Below are 20140 nucleotides of genomic sequence, written 5' to 3'. Positions count from 1 at the left end.
CAAATAAATTAATAATTATTGCCCAAGGTCAATATGTTGACAAAAGTGGTATATTTTTTCATTCTTTTCCAGTGGTACAATTTGATCAGTTTTATATTTACTAGGTAGCTATAACCTTTTACTTTACTATATGTGGCAACATAGGTAAAATCTCTCGTTCGAAATTTAGTGCTAAAAGCCAGAGTTTGACTGATCTTTGTTTAGGGAGCATTTATGGTCCTTAAATTTTATCCAGTTCTAGAATTGTGGGGAGATGCTGTCATTGTTTTTATAAAGAGGAAAGATATGGATATCTCTTGGTAATTTCTCTGGGTCCAGCAATATGGATATATGAGAGACCTTGGACACGTAGGACTGGCTATATATACCATGAGAGTCTGCAGATAGATTTCCAAAAATAATTTCAGATTTCTAACATCATGCTACTTGTTCACTGTGTTTACAAAAGGAATTATCAAACATTCAGACAAAATCATACTAAAAACTAAAAGTTCATATATATATCAGGTAGAACATTAGAAAATATTTTCTTAAGAAATAATCCTTTTTAAGTTTAAAGGTCATATAATTTCTAGGGGAAAAAGTCTTAGAAATGAATGTAGTAGGAGCAGTTGTAATACACATAATGGCCTTAACAGTCCTTAGCAGCACTTTTCCCCAAGGTAGGTAGGGGTGTACGTGTGTGTTTTCTTATTACAATGCTAAAAAAAAAAAAAAAAAAAAAGGCATTTTTCCATACTCAATCACGTGGCTTTCTTTTGTCACATGGGAACACTGTTACAGACCATTACAGGTATTTGAAACCATTTTGTCTTCTTCAATACACTACTCAAGATAGCACTTCAGGAAAGATTCCATATCTCTATATTTTTAAGTTTATGCTATATGGTACTACTTATGCCTTTCAGATTGTGTTGTTGATAACCATGATATTAAAAAAAACCCCACACATCTTGAAAATGATACTTAGGAAGATAACAAAATCTGAAGTAGAGGCAGCTGACTTTGTTTTGAGGAAATTTTTCTCAGCTTCACTGGGAAAATACTGGAGACATATGCTTGTGATCAACTTAGGTAAATATGACCTTGCTATGTATAAATTTATATAAGAAAGTGATTCAAGATAACCTTTTATTATAGGTTTTATAGAAATATTTGAAGCTGATATTTAATCACACTTGAATTCAAATTCTAAATTGTGTACCCATTGTGCAAAGATTGTCTCTTTATAGCCTTCGTACTTTTCCTCTTATTTCCTTCCTTATTTTTAGCTTTTATTCTGAATCACAATCCTTAGGCTCAACTAGTTGTTGGTCTAGTTTTCTAGAAATGAGTCAAGAGGAGGTAACGTTGCTAAAAAAGAGCAAAACTTAATTCTTTTAATTTTTATGGTAAGTTTTTGCTCACTGTAGCTAGTTTTTGGTTACTCGGCTGTAGTTTCCTTTAATGCTGTCTTTGTTTAGCTGATGAAAAAAATGTTCTTGAATACTGAGCACTTTTTGAAATATATTTATGTGAGAGCAAGACAGTGAGTGGTTAAAGGAATTCCCATACTTATGTTGCTTTTAAGAGACATGAAAGATAAAATATCTCAGTTCTATCGCCCTCAGATTTAATTTGGGAAAAATGCATTCATATTTGAAGATTTCTAAAATGTTTAATTTGCCTCTTAAAAATGGATCTCTCATGTTTTCAAATAGTAGCAAAAAAGACCAGGAAAGGACAACAGTTAAGTGTATATATAGTAAATACAGGATGACTTTTCCTTACATTGTTGACCTTTAGTTTTAAACAGTATTGGCTAAATAACGTAAGTAGCTATTTCAGATAAAATCTGAATGAAAGCAGCAGCAAGAGACATGACTTTTTGAGATCCTTTTATTTTCTAAAGGATTGTTTTTTAAAATTTTAAACTACAAAACCGATTCCGTACATTCTGCCATAAATAAGACAAACAATAAGGCAGGACTCTACATAAGCAAACCAAGAACAGCTGTTGTTTTCAGAAAATGTGATAAAATGCTTTACAATCATAAACCATCCAGTTTTTAAAATAAAACTGTTGAAAACCCACAAGTCTTCAAGTGGTACATACAAGACACCCTTGAAGCGGGAACAAAATGTGGTTCTGCCACTTTGTACTCTTCTCACATTTTTGAAAACCTAATTTTTCTTAGAGCATAGGTCTGTTCCAAATCCTAAAATTCACATAGGTTGGTTGGTTTTTCTCAAGAAGCATATGAATAGAGGCACCAATGACAATACAACTTTGTTTCCAAGAACTTTGTAACAAAGCATTGTCTCTTTTAAACATATGACTTAAGAGGCAAAAGGAATCCTGGATAGGAGTTTTCTTTCTGAGGCAGGTTCTGTGCCTGCTTCACCGAATTCGCTTCTGCTGCCTTGCTCTGTAAATGTCATGAACAGGGGGAACGACAGCTCCCTTTTCCTCATCTTCGTCTGAATCTTCGTTGGGCCTTTTGACAGCCTTGGTGAGTACTGCATTACTTTCCACCGGGCCATTGCCTTCTACAGCTAGCTCTGGGGCTCCTCCAGTAATGATCCTCACAGCTTCTTCAACTGCTATTGAAGCAAAACAAAAAGGACTGTTGTTGGAGGATGTTTAAAAGTATGCTACTGTGAAGGAATATGTATGTACTACTTTGGATACTTTATAATTTTGTAGCCTCCTATTAGGAAATTCTGAGATAGTACTACTGATACTATTGAATAGTTAAATACAAAAAAGCTGCTGTTAAAATTAATAAAATTATTTTCATAAGCCAAACCTGATAGTGCATGTTCACATGAATAGAAAAGATACGCTTTTTATGATGTTTTTCTTAGAAGAATAAGAACATGAACAAGCCTCTCTGTACCAAAGAGATCCAAAGGATCCCTCCTAGGTGTCACTGTACTTCTGCAAGATGGCTAGCTGGTTTTGGAAACTTCAGTGCCAAAGAATGACAGTCTCTCCTGCCTAGGAAACAACAATGTGAATTCCACTCTAGTAACGGAGACTCATCACTTACTATTTGGTATCTTGCATCTTCGGAAAATTTCCATCAGTTCATCCACTTGTACAAAAGGACCCTATTTTGACACAAAGAAAATTTAATCCCCAATAATCTGACAAAATAGCCCTACTTTGCATTTCCCATGATACAAGAGAAAAAGCACACAATTACTATAATTACCCATAGAGCAAATATCTATCATGAAAATAGTGAACAAACCTGGAAACAAATAGGAGGAGGGAGAAGTTTCATTAAAACAACTGCTGCAGGTGGTACTGGGAACACTCCACCAGGGACAGGGTGTAAGCCCGGAGCTGTAAAAGAAAGAAAAGTAGGAATCAAATGGGATGGAAGAGTTTCTGCACATGTAATGAACCAACATAAGTAATCTGTACATAAATTACTATGTACAAATAGTCATGTTGCTTTGTTCTGGACATCTTAAAATGTTTTTAGTGCTTTATATGTTTGACCAAACGCAAGTGGGTGAGACAGTGAAAGCAGTCTCAACCCCATGGCCACTGGGAGGCAGAAAAGTAAACAAGTGACTTTGCATAAGGCAACCCAGGCGCTGAGCTAGTCAGTTTTTGTCAAAGATCATGCCTAAGCCTCACAAGTCATTTTTTCAGCAATCCCATTTAAAGTCAGTTACACAGTAACATATTTAATCATAAGGGCCCTGTTCAAATAGAATCCAAAGAGGCTACTACCCATTAGTAAGTATAAACGATACCAAATAACATCACCAAAGTAAGTTTCCAGCTGTGCAGGTAATCTGTATGTAGCAGCATTTCTGAAAACTGTCTTAAGTATCACTGCCAAAATGGGTTACTGCAATCTGGATCAATGAGGTTTTGTTTTTTTCTTTTTTAAGACATTTTAAACTCATCTTGGTTCAAAGATTACAGCCAAACCACCTGTCATAGTGACCCTGAGTCTAATTATTAACCTACAATGGAAAGGTCACATTACTTTGCCCCCCACACCTCTCCAGTTAAACCAACAAACAAACTGAGGTCTCAGTACTGGATCTAAAGTCATGGCTTACGTGCTAAATGTCGTGGCTGAAATGGAATCATCTGCTGAGTGTCTGGTTTAGGGTATTCTGGTTTTCTATCCACTTCATCTTTCAGAACAGGCACTATAGAAGGAGCTACAACTGGGTCTGGAATTATAGCTGCTAGCTTAGCACGGGAGACATCCTGAAAATGCAGAACAGAAGAATCCTAAACCTGAAAAAGGGACTTATAGAGTATAACTGTGCAATTCTACAATCTTGAGGATACACTGTGAATAACTGGGTTAAAACCATAGAGAGAATGGAGAAAGATAAGCGAGAACTTCCATGACAGTAAAGGTTGTTAACAAGGAAAGCTAAAGGGCTGTAAAGACCAGTGTTAAGAATCATTAGACTCAGTGTCGCCAGGTGGGACACTTGTAGGATAGATACAAGCTTTTGTAGGTAATACATACCAGGTAGAGGTGGGGTAATTTGGAAGAAAATCTGCGGTTTTAGATATTTTCCTGATAACTCCCTTCCACTAAAATTGAACATCATCTACCAGGTTCTCTAAGTGAAGAAGCTGGATTAAGTAAGGTGCTGTTTCATGAAACCTAACATAAAGCTTATCATCACTTACGTTAGTTCATAAGATTTTGCTAATGAAATGAAAAATTACTCCCAAAATACTGTTATAGGGGGGAAGGAATGTTTGTTGAGCAACCACTATTTGTCAGTTTTTGCCATTTATTCCCTCTCTGAGGAGGCAAATAGTAACACCTCCATTTTACAGAAGAAGCTGACACTCAAAAGAGGTTCTGCTGTCTCCAATGTTAGATGGCTAAGAAGTAGAGGATTTGAGAGCACAGGCCTCTCTGACCTCACACCCATCCAGTCTTCTTTTCAGTGTCCCAGCAATGCCTGCCAGAGCTGAAAGCAACCCTCTGAGATATGTCAAAGGGAGCAACATGCTACCTCTTAAAGAGGCCCTATCCCAGAGAAGTTCCTCTGCTACGGGTAACCAGTGTCAATCTGTCTAAAACCAAAAGAGCCTCTTTTGCCACCATCAAGGGATATAAGAGAATTTCATATTCTCAAAGTTTGCTCATATGCATTTGGTGGCAGATCTAAATGAGTATGCCTACTGGGAATTACTTTTTTTTCTTTCTTTCCCTCTCTCACTTATGTATGACACACAAAAGTATAATAATCCTTTCCAAATAAACAAAAGAACAGAAACGAATACAAGATGGAAAATTCATATTCAAGAAGTAGTTCTACTTAGTAAGATCTTTTCATTAACTTCCTTAATTTCCATTTTCATCTTGGCAAAGTTGAAATAGCCTAAAAATTCCACATAATCTTCAAATGTCTTTGGCTTTTCATTAAGAAGTAGTTAAACCAGAAGCAGAACCTGCTGATCCCTGAGCAGTAACCCCTTAGTTCAGAATAGGAACATGGGGCTGGCACACAACTGGAGCTTCCATTAATGAAAAGGTCTGAAGTTTATTTTAATCTGGTTTAGCCAGTGAGACCCAGGCTAAAAGAGGGCAGTGAGGAAATACAGAGTGATGGTGAGGAACATCCTAATGCCGGCTGGCTTAAGGGGACCAATCGAGGACTCTTGTGGATATAGCTTCCCTTTGGGCTTCCATCTTGGTCTGTCTTTGTTCACATGACACAGAAAAATCAAGAAATGATAGAACAATGGTCTTCTCAGAAAGGGCTATTTCTAGGAGTGTGTAAACATTAATCTTTCCCCTTGGCCTGAATGAGTTCAGGTTCCATATTTGTTTCCTTATGACTCAGTAGTCCAAACAGAAGAGTTCCATTCCTAGATAAGCTAATTTCCTAAAGGACCCCACTGAAGGAGCCCTGTTTTAAAGATACAAATCCTTCAAGGAACTTTATGGATTTAATAAGCTATAATGTTTCTTCATTATATCTACAAAATATATAGCAGGAATTACTATATATGATCTCCTGTCAAAACACACACATCAGTCTTAAGAGCTATTAGAGAAAAACTAACCTAAGTGACATTCAGATTTTCTTTTGTTTTTCTTCCTTCACCCACCTCCTCCATCTGCCCACAAGACATAAGATATAAGGCATTAACAATTTCCAGGAAAGAAAGTTTGTTAAATCTCATTTTAATTCTCATTTTGTTCAGTATTGTTGATAGTCAATATTTCACAAACCCAAGGAAAATCCCTGAACTTTTTTCTATTCTTCAAATCTATTCTAAAGCTCGATTAATTTCTATTTCAGAATTTACTTTAGAGTGAAGTTCATCCATGAACTATTCTAAAACATTAGGAAAGTAAAGACACTACACACATCTTGAGCCCAAGTACATACCTTATACCCAAGCGCTTTTAGTTCACTTGCAGAGCAAGGATATAAATCCATGAACTTGTATCTATCTACCAGTAAAGCTGTTTCTTTGCCTTCATACTCTTCTTTGAATGCTGTAAACCGTCTTTTCTCCACTTTGAGTATACTAGCTAGATCACCAATATTACTTTCAAAAGCTAAAAATCGGGCCCAGATTTCTCTGTAAGAAAATAAATATAATCAATACTTTACTATTCTGGGTTTGAGGCTTACAAAAAATCTTTAAGTTCCCTTCCTCCCTTTTTTTTTTTAAATTATACAAATCTCTCTTTTTGTTATTATAAAGATTTCCAAACTTCAGAAAAATATAGTAGTATAATGAATGCCTATATACCATAACCTAGATTTAATCATTATTAATACTTTGCCATATTTGCTTCATCTTGTTTTTGCTTAAGTATTTGAAAGTAAATTACAGTCATCATAACCCTTTACCCTAAATACTTTCATATTTAAGGCTTTTTTTTTGAGTTTTTACTTATTTAGCATACCTTCCTATCCTTTGTGGCCAATAAGAGAGACATTTACACTAGAGAGAGTAAACTCTAGGTGGAAGAGTTGAAGAAGGAACCTAGACAGATTTCCAGTTTCTCCTGAATAATGTGGCTTCACCATTTTGGAGTCGCATGAATTAAAATGTAGAATACATTCTTGGGGCAACATATGAATAAAAATATATTTTGAAATCTAACATGCTCTCTATTTTTTCCCATTAATACGGATCGTTGGGGACAAATTTGTGCCTCACCACTTTTCTAACAGCCAAAATTAATTCTCTTAAGACTCTACTTAGAGAGTAAGTAGATATCAGTAAGGCTTACTTAATACTTACTGATACTTAAATATCAGTAAGGCTCATGCAGCTCAATATCAAATAAACAAACAACCCAGTCCAAAAATGGGCAGAAGACCTAAATAGACATTTCTCCATAGAAGATATACAGATTGCCAATAAACACATGAAAGGATCCTCAACATCACTAATCATTAGAGAAATGCAAGTCAAAACTACAATGAGGGCTTCTCTGGTGGCGCAGTGGTTAAGAATCCACCTGCCAAGGCAGGGGACACGGGTTTGAGCCCTGGTCCAGGAAGATCCCACATGCCGTGCAGCAACTAGGCCCATGCGCCACAACTACTGAGCCTGCGTGCTTCAACTACTGAAGCCCGCATGCCTATAGCCCGTGCTCCGCAACAAGAAAGGCCACCGTAGTGAGAAGCCTGCGTATCGCAACGAAGAGTACGCACAACTAGAGAAAGCCCACATGCAGCAACACGGCCAAAAATAAATAAATGAAATAAATTAATTTAAAAAAACTTAAAAAAAAATCTACAATGAGGTATCACCTCACACCGGTCAGAATGGCCATCATCAAAAAATCTACAAACAATAAATGCTGGAGAGGGTGTGGAGAAAAGGGAACCCTCTTGCACTGTTGGGGGAATGTAAATTGATACAGCCACTATGGAGAACAGTATGGAGTTTCCTTAAAAAACTAAAAATAGAACTATTATATGACCCAGCAATCCCACTACTGGTCATATACCCTGAGAAAACCATAATTCAAAAAGAGTCATGTACTACAATGTTCACTGCAGCACTACTTACAATAGCCAGGACATGGAAGCAACCTAAGTGTCCATCAACAGATGAATGGATAAAGAAGTTGTGGCACATATATACAATGGAATATTAGCCATAAAAAGAAATGAAATTGAGTTATTTTTAGTGAGGTGGATGGACCTAGAGTCTGTCATACAGAGTGAAGTAAGTCAGAAAGAGAAAAACAAATACCATATGCTAACACATATATGTGGAATCTAAAAAAAAAAAGGTTCTCATGAACCTAGGGGCAGGATAGGAATAAAGACACAGACATTGAGAATGGACTTGAGGACACGGGGACGGGGAAGGGTAAGCTGGGACGAAGTGAGAGACTGGCATGGACATATATACACTACCAAGTGTAAAATAGATAGCTAGTGGGAAACAGCTGCATAGCACAGGGATATCAGCTCGGTGCTTTGTGACCACCTAGAGGAGTGAGATAGGGAGGGTGGGAGGGAGACATAAGAGGGAGGAGATATGGGGATATATGTATAGCTGATTCACTTTGCTATAAAGCAGAAACTAACACACCATTGTAAAGCAATTATACTCCAAAAAAGATGTTAAATAAATAAATAAATGTCAGTAAGCACCTTTGTAGTAAAGTAATGCACTGAGTTCCTATTATATACTAGGTAGAGGACTATCACAAAATTCCTATACTGGTAGACATTATTGCTACTTGACAAGAACGTAAGGATTGGCAAGAGTGAGGAAATATGCCCAAGGTGTAGTTGCCTGAGCTGGAATTTGAACCCAAGACTCCAAAGCCTTACTACTTTCACTGTACCACTATACCATATTGTTCCTCCTGTAAAACTGACAAGAGTCAAAACCATAAATCAGGGATATAATTTGTCAAACAAATTTTCATTTTGTCAGAGTCTTTGCTCTCGAGTAAGAAGTAAATATTTCAGAACTCTTCTCTTGTTTGTTCATATAAATTTCTAGGGATATATAGCAAGGTATATTAAAATATTTAATAATAAATTGCTAAGGCATCTCTCAAAATAATCCTAGTCAGTATGCAAAAATTTTTTTTAACAAATCTTAAACAGGTATGAAAATATGGCAAGGCAGCCATTTGTAAATTAAGCTTCAAGAGAGAAGGGAAATTTCTCCTGGAACGTATAGTCACAACAAGCAAATGTTCATCCCATAGACCACAATTCAAATATTAGAACCCGACCAGTAAGTTTTCAAAATGGCTTACCCAGACTTCTCAGGTGGAAGACTTCCAGATGTTAAAACTCGTTCAAACAAAACTCGAGTATTATTGTCCTCTAGGATATTAAAGAAGATTTAAAATATTTTTAAAAATTCAGTTTTATAATTAAACAATGCATTATCTCATTTAATCCTCACAAAAATCCTATGCAGAGAGATCTAACTATTATCACACCCAATATTTATAGATGAGGAAGCTTGAGGTTCAAAAAGATGAAGTGAGTTGATGTGGCTCACAGTTACTGAGTAACAGAGCCGTAACTAGAAGCCAGGTCTTTTTACCTCTAGTTTAGCCCTCCCCTTCTATAGTATAGTGTAGTTGTAACGTCAAACAATTTATAAGTGTGATATCTGAATCGGGTATCTCATTTTTTTTTAAATAATGAAAATTGCATACTTGTTGACATTATAAGCATCAAACTATTGATATTTTTTAAATACACTGAATGTGGAGGATGACAAGCTCAAATTTAGATATTTGATTTTCTTATTTTGCAGTACCAGGACTACTCTATATTTAACTACTTTAAATTCTTATATAGGTACCATATCTAGATTGGTAGATAAATATGCAAATGGAAAATGAATAAGAATGGTCACCAGAGGTGGATTAAAATTTAAGAGTCTCGGGAGGTCTGTAGTTGGAAGTGGAAAATGACACTTCTTGCTAAGCTCTAAGGGATCTATTAAAATTTAAGAATCTAGTAGTAAATTTACTAACACTCTTTGAACTGCATATTTTAAATGGGTGCATTTATGGTATATAAATTATGCCTCAATAAAACTGTTAAAATCCAACAGAGTAGTTGGCTTTTACTGCCGCAGGGCAGTTATTCAGTTTTACTACATGTCCATAATATGCAAAGTCAAACCAAGAGATTACATGTATTGAACCAAAGAAGATGGCACCATATTCATGGCTTTCATCTTCAACTTAACATACTGTACTTAAAGAAATAAGTAAATCCTGCATTTTATTCTTTTAGCTTTATTCCAAGCTTTGCTCCAGACACACTTTTTGCCATTCCACATAACTTTCCACTGCTTATTACATGCTGTGTTCTCCTGGAATAACGCATTTTCCTGTATCTTTAGGAAAACGATTACTTATCCTTCAAGACCCATCTCATCCTGCCTTCTCTCACCCTCTAGAACAGCACTATCCAATAATTTAAATTTGCTGCTAGCCACATTTAAAAGAATAAAAACAAACAAAAACAAATAAAAATATAAAAACAGGTGAAATTAATTTTATTTTATTTAACCTAAATATCTAAATTATCATTTCAACATGTAATCAATGTGAAAAATTATTAAGATATTTTACATTTCTTTTCTACTATCTCTTTGAAGTCAGTATGTATTTTAACTTACACCACATCTCATTTTGGCCTAGCCACAATTCAAGGGCTCAAAACTTAGTAGTCTAGTGGCTACCATAATTGCATAGCACAGCTCTGGAACTTAGATTACACGCTCCTCTCTGTGCTTCCAAAGTAATTCATTCAGGGCTCTATTACAGAATTTAGCACATGCTTTTCATGACTGCCACCATCAGCTTAAATAGTTAACGTTTATTGTATGCTTACCACATTCCATATATAAGTCAAATACATGCAAAAGTTCATTTAATTATCTCAACAGTCCAATGAAAGGTACTCTTATTATAACCATTCTGCAGATGAGAAATCTGAAACACCATTATACACCTAACCCCAGAATTTATGCCACAATTAAGAATCAAATGATGATGCAATTATGTTTACACATCTGATTTCCCCAGGAGAATACTCTGAGGGTAACAATGGAGTCCTATTCTTGTATTTCCAGACCTTACTAACCAAAGCTACTGAATAAATGATGGGTTGATGAATAAACAAACTAAGACACTGATTTTAGAAGATGATAATGCTGACATCAGAGTTCATCCTCAATTTTAGAGTAAAATATTGTACATCTTAGTAACTATTCTAAAAAATCAAGCAAAACAATATAAAACTGGTAAGGAACATTCATTTCATACAAGAAAATTATATGAAAATTTTCTTTAGCCTCAGCTCAAAAGTCTTAAATGCTCCACTGTCTCACTTTTTGGAGTTAAGCCCTTTTCCAGAGAGTAGAATCACTAAGCTGAAATATAAAATCATGTTTAAGTTTTATTCTTTTCTACTATTTAGGTATACAGAATGCTACATTTTTCTAAAATATCATTAAAATCACTAATATTTACCTGTGATATCTAATTTACATCTAATTATTTACATGGCACATAATTTCATATTTCTTTCTTAAATCAGTTTTTAAACCAGATCATTTTTAGTCAAGAAATTACATATCCTGGACTGTGGTTAACTACACTAAATAAGATACATACATAAATATACAGATCCTCTAGCCTAGTGCCTGGTATAAGGTAGGAACTCAATAAAAGATGGTCATTATTATTACAACAAAATAGGAAAATAAAGATGCTTATAAACATAATGTTTCCTTTGAAATATCTTCCCCAGTAGCCTCAAAGCAGTTTACTACTTGGGCATCTTTGAGTTTTCGTGGCTAGAGATTTGTGGCTTTACCCTATTACTGTTGGGACTTTGATGCTAAATTAAAGACCATTCTGCAGAATCAAAAGGCATCAACCATTATACAATAAGTATAAATTCATAGTTGACAGGCCACAAATATTTGAGTGCCTATCAAGTGCCTGGTTCTGGTGTGATGACAGAATATAATACACTTGAGAAAGAAAAAAACCCAGCAACATAATTTCAGAGAATGACATTGATGGTTTAATATTAAGTAACCATTACAGATCTAGAATCTACTTACCATTGAGGTGAGAAAGATAGTCAATATAGGCCAAGACATATTCTGGAATGTCTCCATATTTCTTTAGCCCCAGCTCAAAAATCTTAAAGGCAACAGATTTGTCCTAGAAGTAGAGAGGAAACTACTGATTTCCATGCAGTGTCAGACAAGATACTCAAAGAATATTAAAACTATAACATCTAAATATGACAAGGTATATTAAGAATTAAAATGGAGATTAAAATTATGTTAAGTAAAAATTACAGAGCTAAAAACCATTCAAGGGGATTCAGATTCATAAATATGGAGTTTAATAAGGTATAAACTAACAGGCAGAGTAGCCCCCACTCGCTGCAGCTGGAGAAAGCCCACGTGTAGCAAAGAAGACCAACGTGGCCAAAAAACCAGATAGATATAAATAAATAAATAAATAAATAAATAATAAAACTTAATGACAGAAATTAGGACTGCCTTTCTTTTAATTAATTTATCTCATATGAAGGAAATTATTTTATCTTTATATTTTATTTGAGGACTTACCTTACTACAATAATACTCCATGAGTGCTGCAGTAACATAGACATGGTGGCGGGTTCTGGTATCTTCTCTTGCTTTTTTAAATATCATTCTTCCAGATTTAATACCTTCTGCTCTTCTTGCAAATTTCATATATTGGATATATACCTACACAAAAAAAGTATTTGTTTTCTACAGACTAGGCAAAACGTGAACACTGTAGCATCCCATACAGGTTCACCTTACTTCAGTACTAACACGTTTTGCTGTATAAGGAAGCAATTTTGAATACTTGAGAAATAAAAAAGATTATAGATACTGTACTATTTAAATCCACAAGCAAATTTTTTCTGGTATTAAAGACGTGCAAATTAGTATTTTAATTGAGATATAATTCACATAGCACAAAATTCACCCTTTAAATGTATAATTTAACGATTTTTAGTATGTTCACAAGGTTTTGCAGTCATCACAATTATCTAATTCCAGAACATGCAAATTAAATCTTAAGGAAGGAATAAAAGTGAAAATACTAGAAAACGCTAGTATTTCTTGATTTATTACTTTTAAAAGCCCACTAGTCTATTTCCTAAAGACCATATAATGTAACTTTATTGATAAACTATTTGAGTCATTTTATACTTAGCACCTACAGAGTGCCCAACACATGAGTATGCAGTATTTGTTCAATGAAAAAACATCTCTGGACTGTACACAGGGTGACTATGAGCAGGGTCCTGATTTGCTCAGTTTTGATGATGTCAAACTACATTGCCCAGTTTAGACAGATGAATAGATGGATGAATGAACTATGAGTTCCTTGAGGAAAGGAATTTTACTTATGTGTCATTATACTGCTGGAATCTAGCACAGTGCATAGCACAGATCAGTTTGCTAAATGAATTTTAAAATGATGACTAAATGCAAGCAATTAGAGCAGTGGAATCCCATGATAAACAGACAAAAAAAGGAGTATAGCTGTAGTTGACTTGAGGCAGAGGGTCTAGAGCCCCACGCATCGGCCCCTCCCCTTCCCCTCCCACTGAAAGAGCTCTGCTGCACTTTTGCAGAAATTCAGGGCTTTGAAAACCACAATTACAGAGTTGAATTCAGGATAAAGTGAGTTCTTGTCCAACTGCTTCCCAGAATGTTGGTTTCTCCTGCCTCCATTTATTTAAAAAGAAATATTTATTAAGCAACAATTATGTGGTATTCAAGCCATGCTCACAAGGAAGGTGTTAGAGAAAGCCCCACTGTGGCTGGTTCATAGCGCTGCACTTACAAACAACAACAGAAGAAACGAGCAGAGAGCAGATCTGCAATTGTCGGGCTGGGAGACAGGGAAGGGGTGACTACAAGGGGGTCACATGAGGGAATTTCTGTGGGGTGATTGAAGTGTTTTGTATTTTAATTGTGATGGTTGTCCCATAACTCTATGTTATTGGTCAAGATTCATAGAACTAACAATTCAACAAAAACAGTGAATTTTACTTTATGTAAATTAATTTTTTTTTAAATTAAAGCAGACTGCAAAAGTGGGAAAGAGACTTGTAAAGTTACTTACCAAGGTGGGGTCAATATCCTCAATTGCCAGAAGTCTGTTATATATACTGTGAACTTTCTCATACTTCATGCGACTCTAAGGTGGTAGAGAAGAAGTGGATATAAATATATATTCATAAACAAGCAGCATTTGAGTTCTGAGGAATCCAGAGGCTGCACCCCACAAAGGCATCTGCTTTGAGCATAAATATATAATGAGCTAAGGACTAATAACTGTTCATTCTGCATTATCTCTGTCTTCCAAAAGTAATATGCCTGGCAAAGAAGCAGCCAGAAAAAAAATTCAGTGCTGCAGTAAAAAATCCAATTACAAGAAAGTTCTAAATATTTTAACTCACCTCTTCATAATCTGCATATGCAAAATAAAGAAGCATATTCTTCTTTAATAAAGTGCTTATGGCTCTTTCATATATATTAGCAGCTTCATCACTAAATAATTTGGCATTATTCATATCCTAGGAGAGAAAAAAGAAAGCTCACTTACAATAATTTCAATAAAGCTGAAAGAGAATAAAACACACACTCATATGTTTATACCTATGGACACATGCATTTCTGGATTCTTAAGAAATCCTAGGGACTTCCCTGGTGGTACAGTGGATAAGACTCTGTGCTCCCAATGCAGGGGGCCCAGGTTCAATCCCTGGTGAGGGAACTAGATCCCACATGCATGTCACAACTAAGAGTTCACATGCCACAACTAAGGAACCCTCCTGCTGCAATTAAGGAGCCCACGTGCTGCAACTAAGACCCGGTGCAACCAAATAAATAAATAAGTAAATAAATATAAAAAAAAAATTCCAAAGACTTTTTCCATTATTTTAACATAAAGAAGAATCATAGAAGTACTCTAAATGATTCATCACTTTAATACATTAAAGAAGAGCCACTATATTTTAATTCTGACTAAGGTAGTCTAATCATATAAGAGGGTCACTAAGATTCATAGTGACATAAGATTAAAATTTTCAATACCTACACTTCATTACCAAAATTCAGTGCTATACTTTTAGCAAATTATTGCTATATCAAAACCATGAAAAGACCAAAAGGGAGAAACAAATAAATACTCACTCCTTTCTCTGCTAACAGTTTACTTGACTGCTCAAGATACTGGGCAGCTTCATACCAAATATCAGGGTGATGGCCCAGCACAAGCAGGCACTGTTCATAAGCAAACATAACTAAGGGAAGACATTTGCAACATTCAATTAGAATAAATATTATTTACAAAACTATCAATACAAGCATCACAACTCAATTTATAGGCTAAGACAGAGCCCTCAGTAATGAATGATAATTGGAAATAAAAAAATTTCAGTGATTTCTGGCATTATCATCCACCCAAACCCCATCCATTCATCATTTATTAAATTAATATTTATTGAGTACCAACTATATGCTAGGGAATGTGAAAGACACTGTGAATATACCAGTAAATAAGACTTCCTATACTCAAGAAGTCTGCAGTATAGTGGGAAGATCGATATTAAGAATGCAGTTATGGTAAGTGATAAGTATTATGATGAGGAAAGTAGAGTGTACTCTTGAAACTTACAGCAGCAGGACTTAACATAGTTTAGAGACTCAAGAAAGGTTTCACTAAGGAACTGATATCTAAGTGAAACCTGAAGAAGGGGTAGAATCTGGTCAGATGAGAGAGTTAAGTAGAGGCAGGAAGGACAGGAGTAGATACAAAAATGGTGTAGGCAAAGGAAACAGTACTTGCAAAGCCCTCCAGCTGAGAGAGCAAGGCAAGATTGAGGAATTTTTTTTTTTAAGTTCCAAATTCTAGTTCTGACAGTGCCAGAGTAGCCTGTATCAGACTAACTCTCCTGAAAAAAAAAAAAAAAACATAAACTGAAAAATACAAAAAGCAACTGTTTAAAGGCACTAGAGAATGACCAAAAGAAAAAGAAACTGGAGAGGACTGAGCCCTTAAAAAATTGGAATCATACTAGGTGAGATATATATTTAATATGGCTTTTTCCCTCAAGTGCAAACCCCTATGTGTATAGTTCTGGGATAGCTAGAACTCAAGCCAAATGCTGAAGTCTTACTGGCTTGAGGTAAGTAACATGGAGTTCTGGGTTACAAGAACAGCTGGAAATTAAGGGGGAAGATCCCCCAAAAGAGAGCCACAGAAGGTGGAGGCTGAAAATCTGGGCCTAATGCCCTCAAATCTTCAACTGCCTCTAAAATAGACATACACAGGAAAGAATACAAACAGCCAGAGCAGAAAGCAAAGCTGAAAGAGCTGGATAGATATCTCATCAGCTGCCCACTGTAATGGAGACCAAGTCTGGAATCTGAGTCCCATCAAGTTAAGAGAGTCTGAGTAAACACCTTGAACTTTCCATTATATCTTGGGAGTAAAGACTATATCCCAGGACTAAGAGATTTACTGTGAGATGAAGGCCACTAACAGAGACTCATCCTAACAGTGTAAAACCAAGCCTCCACAAGGTCCAGGAGACCTGCCAGTAATTTAACTCCTTGCTAAAAGAAAACTCAACATTCTTCCAAGGAAGATAACAGAATCTAGTCTTTACTATGTATCATTTACACATCTGTACAATGTCCAAAAAATTTTTTTAAATGTCTAGACTTGTGACGAAACAAAAAATGTGACCCACAGTCAAGAGGAAAAGAAATCAACACCACAATGGCTCAGATGTTGGAATTAGCAGACGAGGATTTTATAACTATTGTTATAAAAATGTTCAAGGATATAAAGAAAAAGATGGTATTGGCCATGGAATCTTAACAGAAAAAGGAAAACTATAAAAAACATAAAAATTTCTAGAATGGAAATTTATACAACTGAAAAGTAGAATATTTGAAATGAAGAATTCACTAGATGGGCTCACCAGCATATTGGATATGATAAAGCAAAGGTCAGTGAACATGGAGACAGATCTATAGAAATTACTGAATCTGAAGAACATAAGAGAAAAAAAGACTGGGAGTAAAAAACAGCCTCAGTAACCTATGGGATAATATCAAGTGGCCTAACATACACATAATTGGAGTCCCAGAAGGGTTAGTCTTGTTACCTCTTTTAGTTATAAGAGTCTGATCTTCTGTACGAAGAGGGTTGCTCTTTTCCCACTGTATGTATTTCTTCCACATATCTACCTGCTGAGCTTCTTGAGGAGTATTCTGAGGAGGCACTGAGGGAGCATTGCGGTCCAAACCTTTCATTACTGTCTCATATTCCTAGACAACAAGTATTTAGAATTCTGTGGTAAGCTGAGGAACAACTCAGATGTATGAAACGGAGTTGATCTGTTTGGAATACTTTGTTCAAAATGCCTAGTTTTTCCAAATACTACTTTGTTAATATAACCTAAAAACTATTTAAGAGCAGGAATAAAGATAACAGAAGATTACCTACCCAAGAAGAGGTTCCCAGGACTGGGTGAACAGAACAGCCCTGGGCCCTCTCTGGAGGTGATCTAGGAAGTCACTCTTCAGGACAGAGGAGTTGACAGATCAACATGACTGATGATCTGGTGGCACTGTTACTGCCACCTTTGGAGAAATGATCTGTCTTTTAAAATTTCAATAGTTCACAGTCTAGGCTATTTTCCCTAACTTCTAACAGTGTCAACGAATGGAAAGTTATGTACACAAGACAAAACTCGGTCCCTGAGAGCTATGTCATTAGACCACAGATTATTACAGTATTTGGATATGTATGAGCTGACAGGAGGGATGGATAACAACTACTTGATCAATTCTAAGTAGAACTTTGTCTCTATGACCTCTGTTTCTATATTTTAAAAAATAATTTCTTCCAAAATTGATTTATTCTATTTTGTCCTTTAACATGTCTGTAAAGACGTATTTTGCTTCAAATAATCACCTGCTCAGACAACGTAATTAATTGCCATTAGTTAATACTGCTAATGATTGAAAATATTAAGAGTAATAACAGATAAAAAAAGCGCCTGTGTAAATAACATACTCACAACAAACAATATAGTAAGTGTCCTGATAGAATTCCATACCTTTGCTACCCGCCTAGCATTCATGTAATCCCTACTCCGATCTTCAATCATTTTTTTAGCTAAATGAATATTGATACCCTAAGGAAAATAAAAAGAAAAATGCATATTATTTGAAAATTAAATATATTTTAATGTTAGCATAATATAGTATATTCATTTGCTAAATTACTTTAAAGTGTTTAAGAGGCTTTTTGGTTAGTAAAATAAAGGTTTGATCACATTATACGCTTAAGAGATGAAGGAGGCTCTGCCTATGTGTTACGAGATGGCAGTAAGTTTCCATATGTCAGGAATTTCTAAAGAGAGGGAATGATTTGGAAAGGACCAATTATTTCACATAAAATTCTACTAATAAAGAATGATATACAGGACTTCCCTGGTGGCGCAGTGGTAAGAATCCATCCGCCTGCCAATGCAGGGGACATGGGTTCAAGTCCTGGTCTGGGAAGATCCCACATGCTGCAGAGCAACTAAGCCCGTGCACCACAATTACTGAGCCTGCGTGCCACAACTACTGAAGCCTGCATGCCTAAAGCCTGTGCTCCGCAACAAGAGAAGCCACCGCAATGAGAAGCCTGCGCACCGCAACGAAGAGTAGCCCCCGCTCACTGCAACTAGAGAAAGCCCGTGCACAGCATTGGAGACCCAATGCAGCCAAAAATAAATACATAAATAAAATAAATTTTAAAAAATAAATAAAAAATAGGGCTTCCCTGGTGGCGCAGTGGTTGAGAGTCCACCTGCCGATGCAGGGGACACGGGTTCGTGCCCCGGTCCAGGAAGATCCCACATGCTGCGGAGCGGCTGGGCCCGTGAGCCATGGCCGCTGAGCCTGTGCGTCTGGAGCCTGTGCTCCACAACAGGAGAGGCCACAACAGTGAGAGGCCCGCGTAACGCAAAAAATAAAAAAATACAAATAAAATAAATAAATAAATAAATAATAAATGCAGAGGTAGCAAGGAGACATAAACATTATCGTTCATGCCGAGTAGTTCTCAAAGAGTTGTCCAAAGCTTCCTGTTCCCCAAGACCCTTTCAGAGGATCCATAAGATCAAAACAATTTTCAAACAATACTAAGACATGATTTGCCTCTCTCACAAATATACAGTGGAGTTTTTCAGAAGCTACGTGACATTCAACAGCATAGCAGATAGAATTTAGAAGCAGATATGAAAATCTGTCTTCTATTAAGCTAAATACCAAAGAGATTTGCAAAACTATGAAATAATGCCACTCTTCTCACTGAATTTTTTCTTATTTTGGAAAATATTTGTTTTAATACTATTTATGTTAAAATATAAGGAGTCTATTACTGCAAACTTTAAATGAATTAATAAATATCTTGAAACTTTCTCAGTTTTAATTCCAATATGCTAAATATTCATAGGTAAAAGCCACATTAAAATTAAAAGTTCTTTGCGGTCTTTAATACTTTTTAAAATCCCAAGACCAAAATGTTTGAGAACCACTGCTCATGCCTATGAGGGAACAGTTTCAATACCCTACATAGTTCTTCCAAATCACAATGGACATGTGAGGAACTTTCTTTTAAAGATAGAGCTTACTTGGCATGTATGTTTACATAATGGGCTTATTAGTTCAGTTTGTTAAATCATTTTCTTATGAGACAAAGATCTTGGACCACAGCCCTACATCTCACAATTACAAGGGAATAATCACATCACTGTAACCAGGTGAAAGAGGGGCATTGCAACTCATCATTACTACTAGAAAAGCAGTTCTAAAAAGGAACTGTTTCATAAGAGATCAGTGGCAACATGTGTGTGTATGACTGTGTGGATATGGTTTAGCACTGATTAAAAATGGTTTGGTAAGAATTATAATTCTCCCAGAGTATTCTCTAAAAATAACTCAACAGTAAAATGAGACTCTCGAAACATTAGGAATGGTTCTTTCATTACTATCAATATGAAAACAAACGTATGCAGCACTGATATCCAGATACCTGATATTAGAAAGGCTAGCCTC

The 20140-nt window shown here is 35.8% G+C and overlaps 1 protein-coding gene across 1 annotated transcript in view; it reads right to left on the bottom strand.

Moving 5' to 3' along the window:
• Positions 1–1860: 1860 nt before the first annotated feature.
• CSTF3 (cleavage stimulation factor subunit 3) overlaps positions 1861–20140 on the bottom strand; it is a 69995-nt gene continuing 51715 nt past the window's right edge. Inside the window, exons 9-21 of the mRNA XM_067749483.1 lie at positions 18151–18228; positions 17194–17356; positions 15212–15321; positions 14476–14592; positions 14139–14213; positions 12599–12742; positions 12080–12182; positions 9237–9306; positions 6379–6574; positions 4066–4219; positions 3237–3331; positions 3033–3093; positions 1861–2583 (exon numbers count right to left, since the gene is read on the bottom strand). Coding sequence (XP_067605584.1) covers positions 2381–2583; positions 3033–3093; positions 3237–3331; positions 4066–4219; positions 6379–6574; positions 9237–9306; positions 12080–12182; positions 12599–12742; positions 14139–14213; positions 14476–14592; positions 15212–15321; positions 17194–17356; positions 18151–18228 — 1569 coding nt within the window. The 3' untranslated portion in view covers positions 1861–2380. The remainder of the gene's footprint in view (positions 2584–3032; positions 3094–3236; positions 3332–4065; positions 4220–6378; positions 6575–9236; positions 9307–12079; positions 12183–12598; positions 12743–14138; positions 14214–14475; positions 14593–15211; positions 15322–17193; positions 17357–18150; positions 18229–20140) is intronic.

The sequence above is a fragment of the Pseudorca crassidens genome, chromosome 9, assembly GCF_039906515.1.
Source record: "Pseudorca crassidens isolate mPseCra1 chromosome 9, mPseCra1.hap1, whole genome shotgun sequence".
NCBI classification, from domain to species: Eukaryota; Metazoa; Chordata; class Mammalia; order Artiodactyla; family Delphinidae; genus Pseudorca; species Pseudorca crassidens.
The sequence above is the reverse complement of the archived record's forward strand: the minus strand, read 5'-3'. Positions and strand labels throughout refer to the sequence as shown.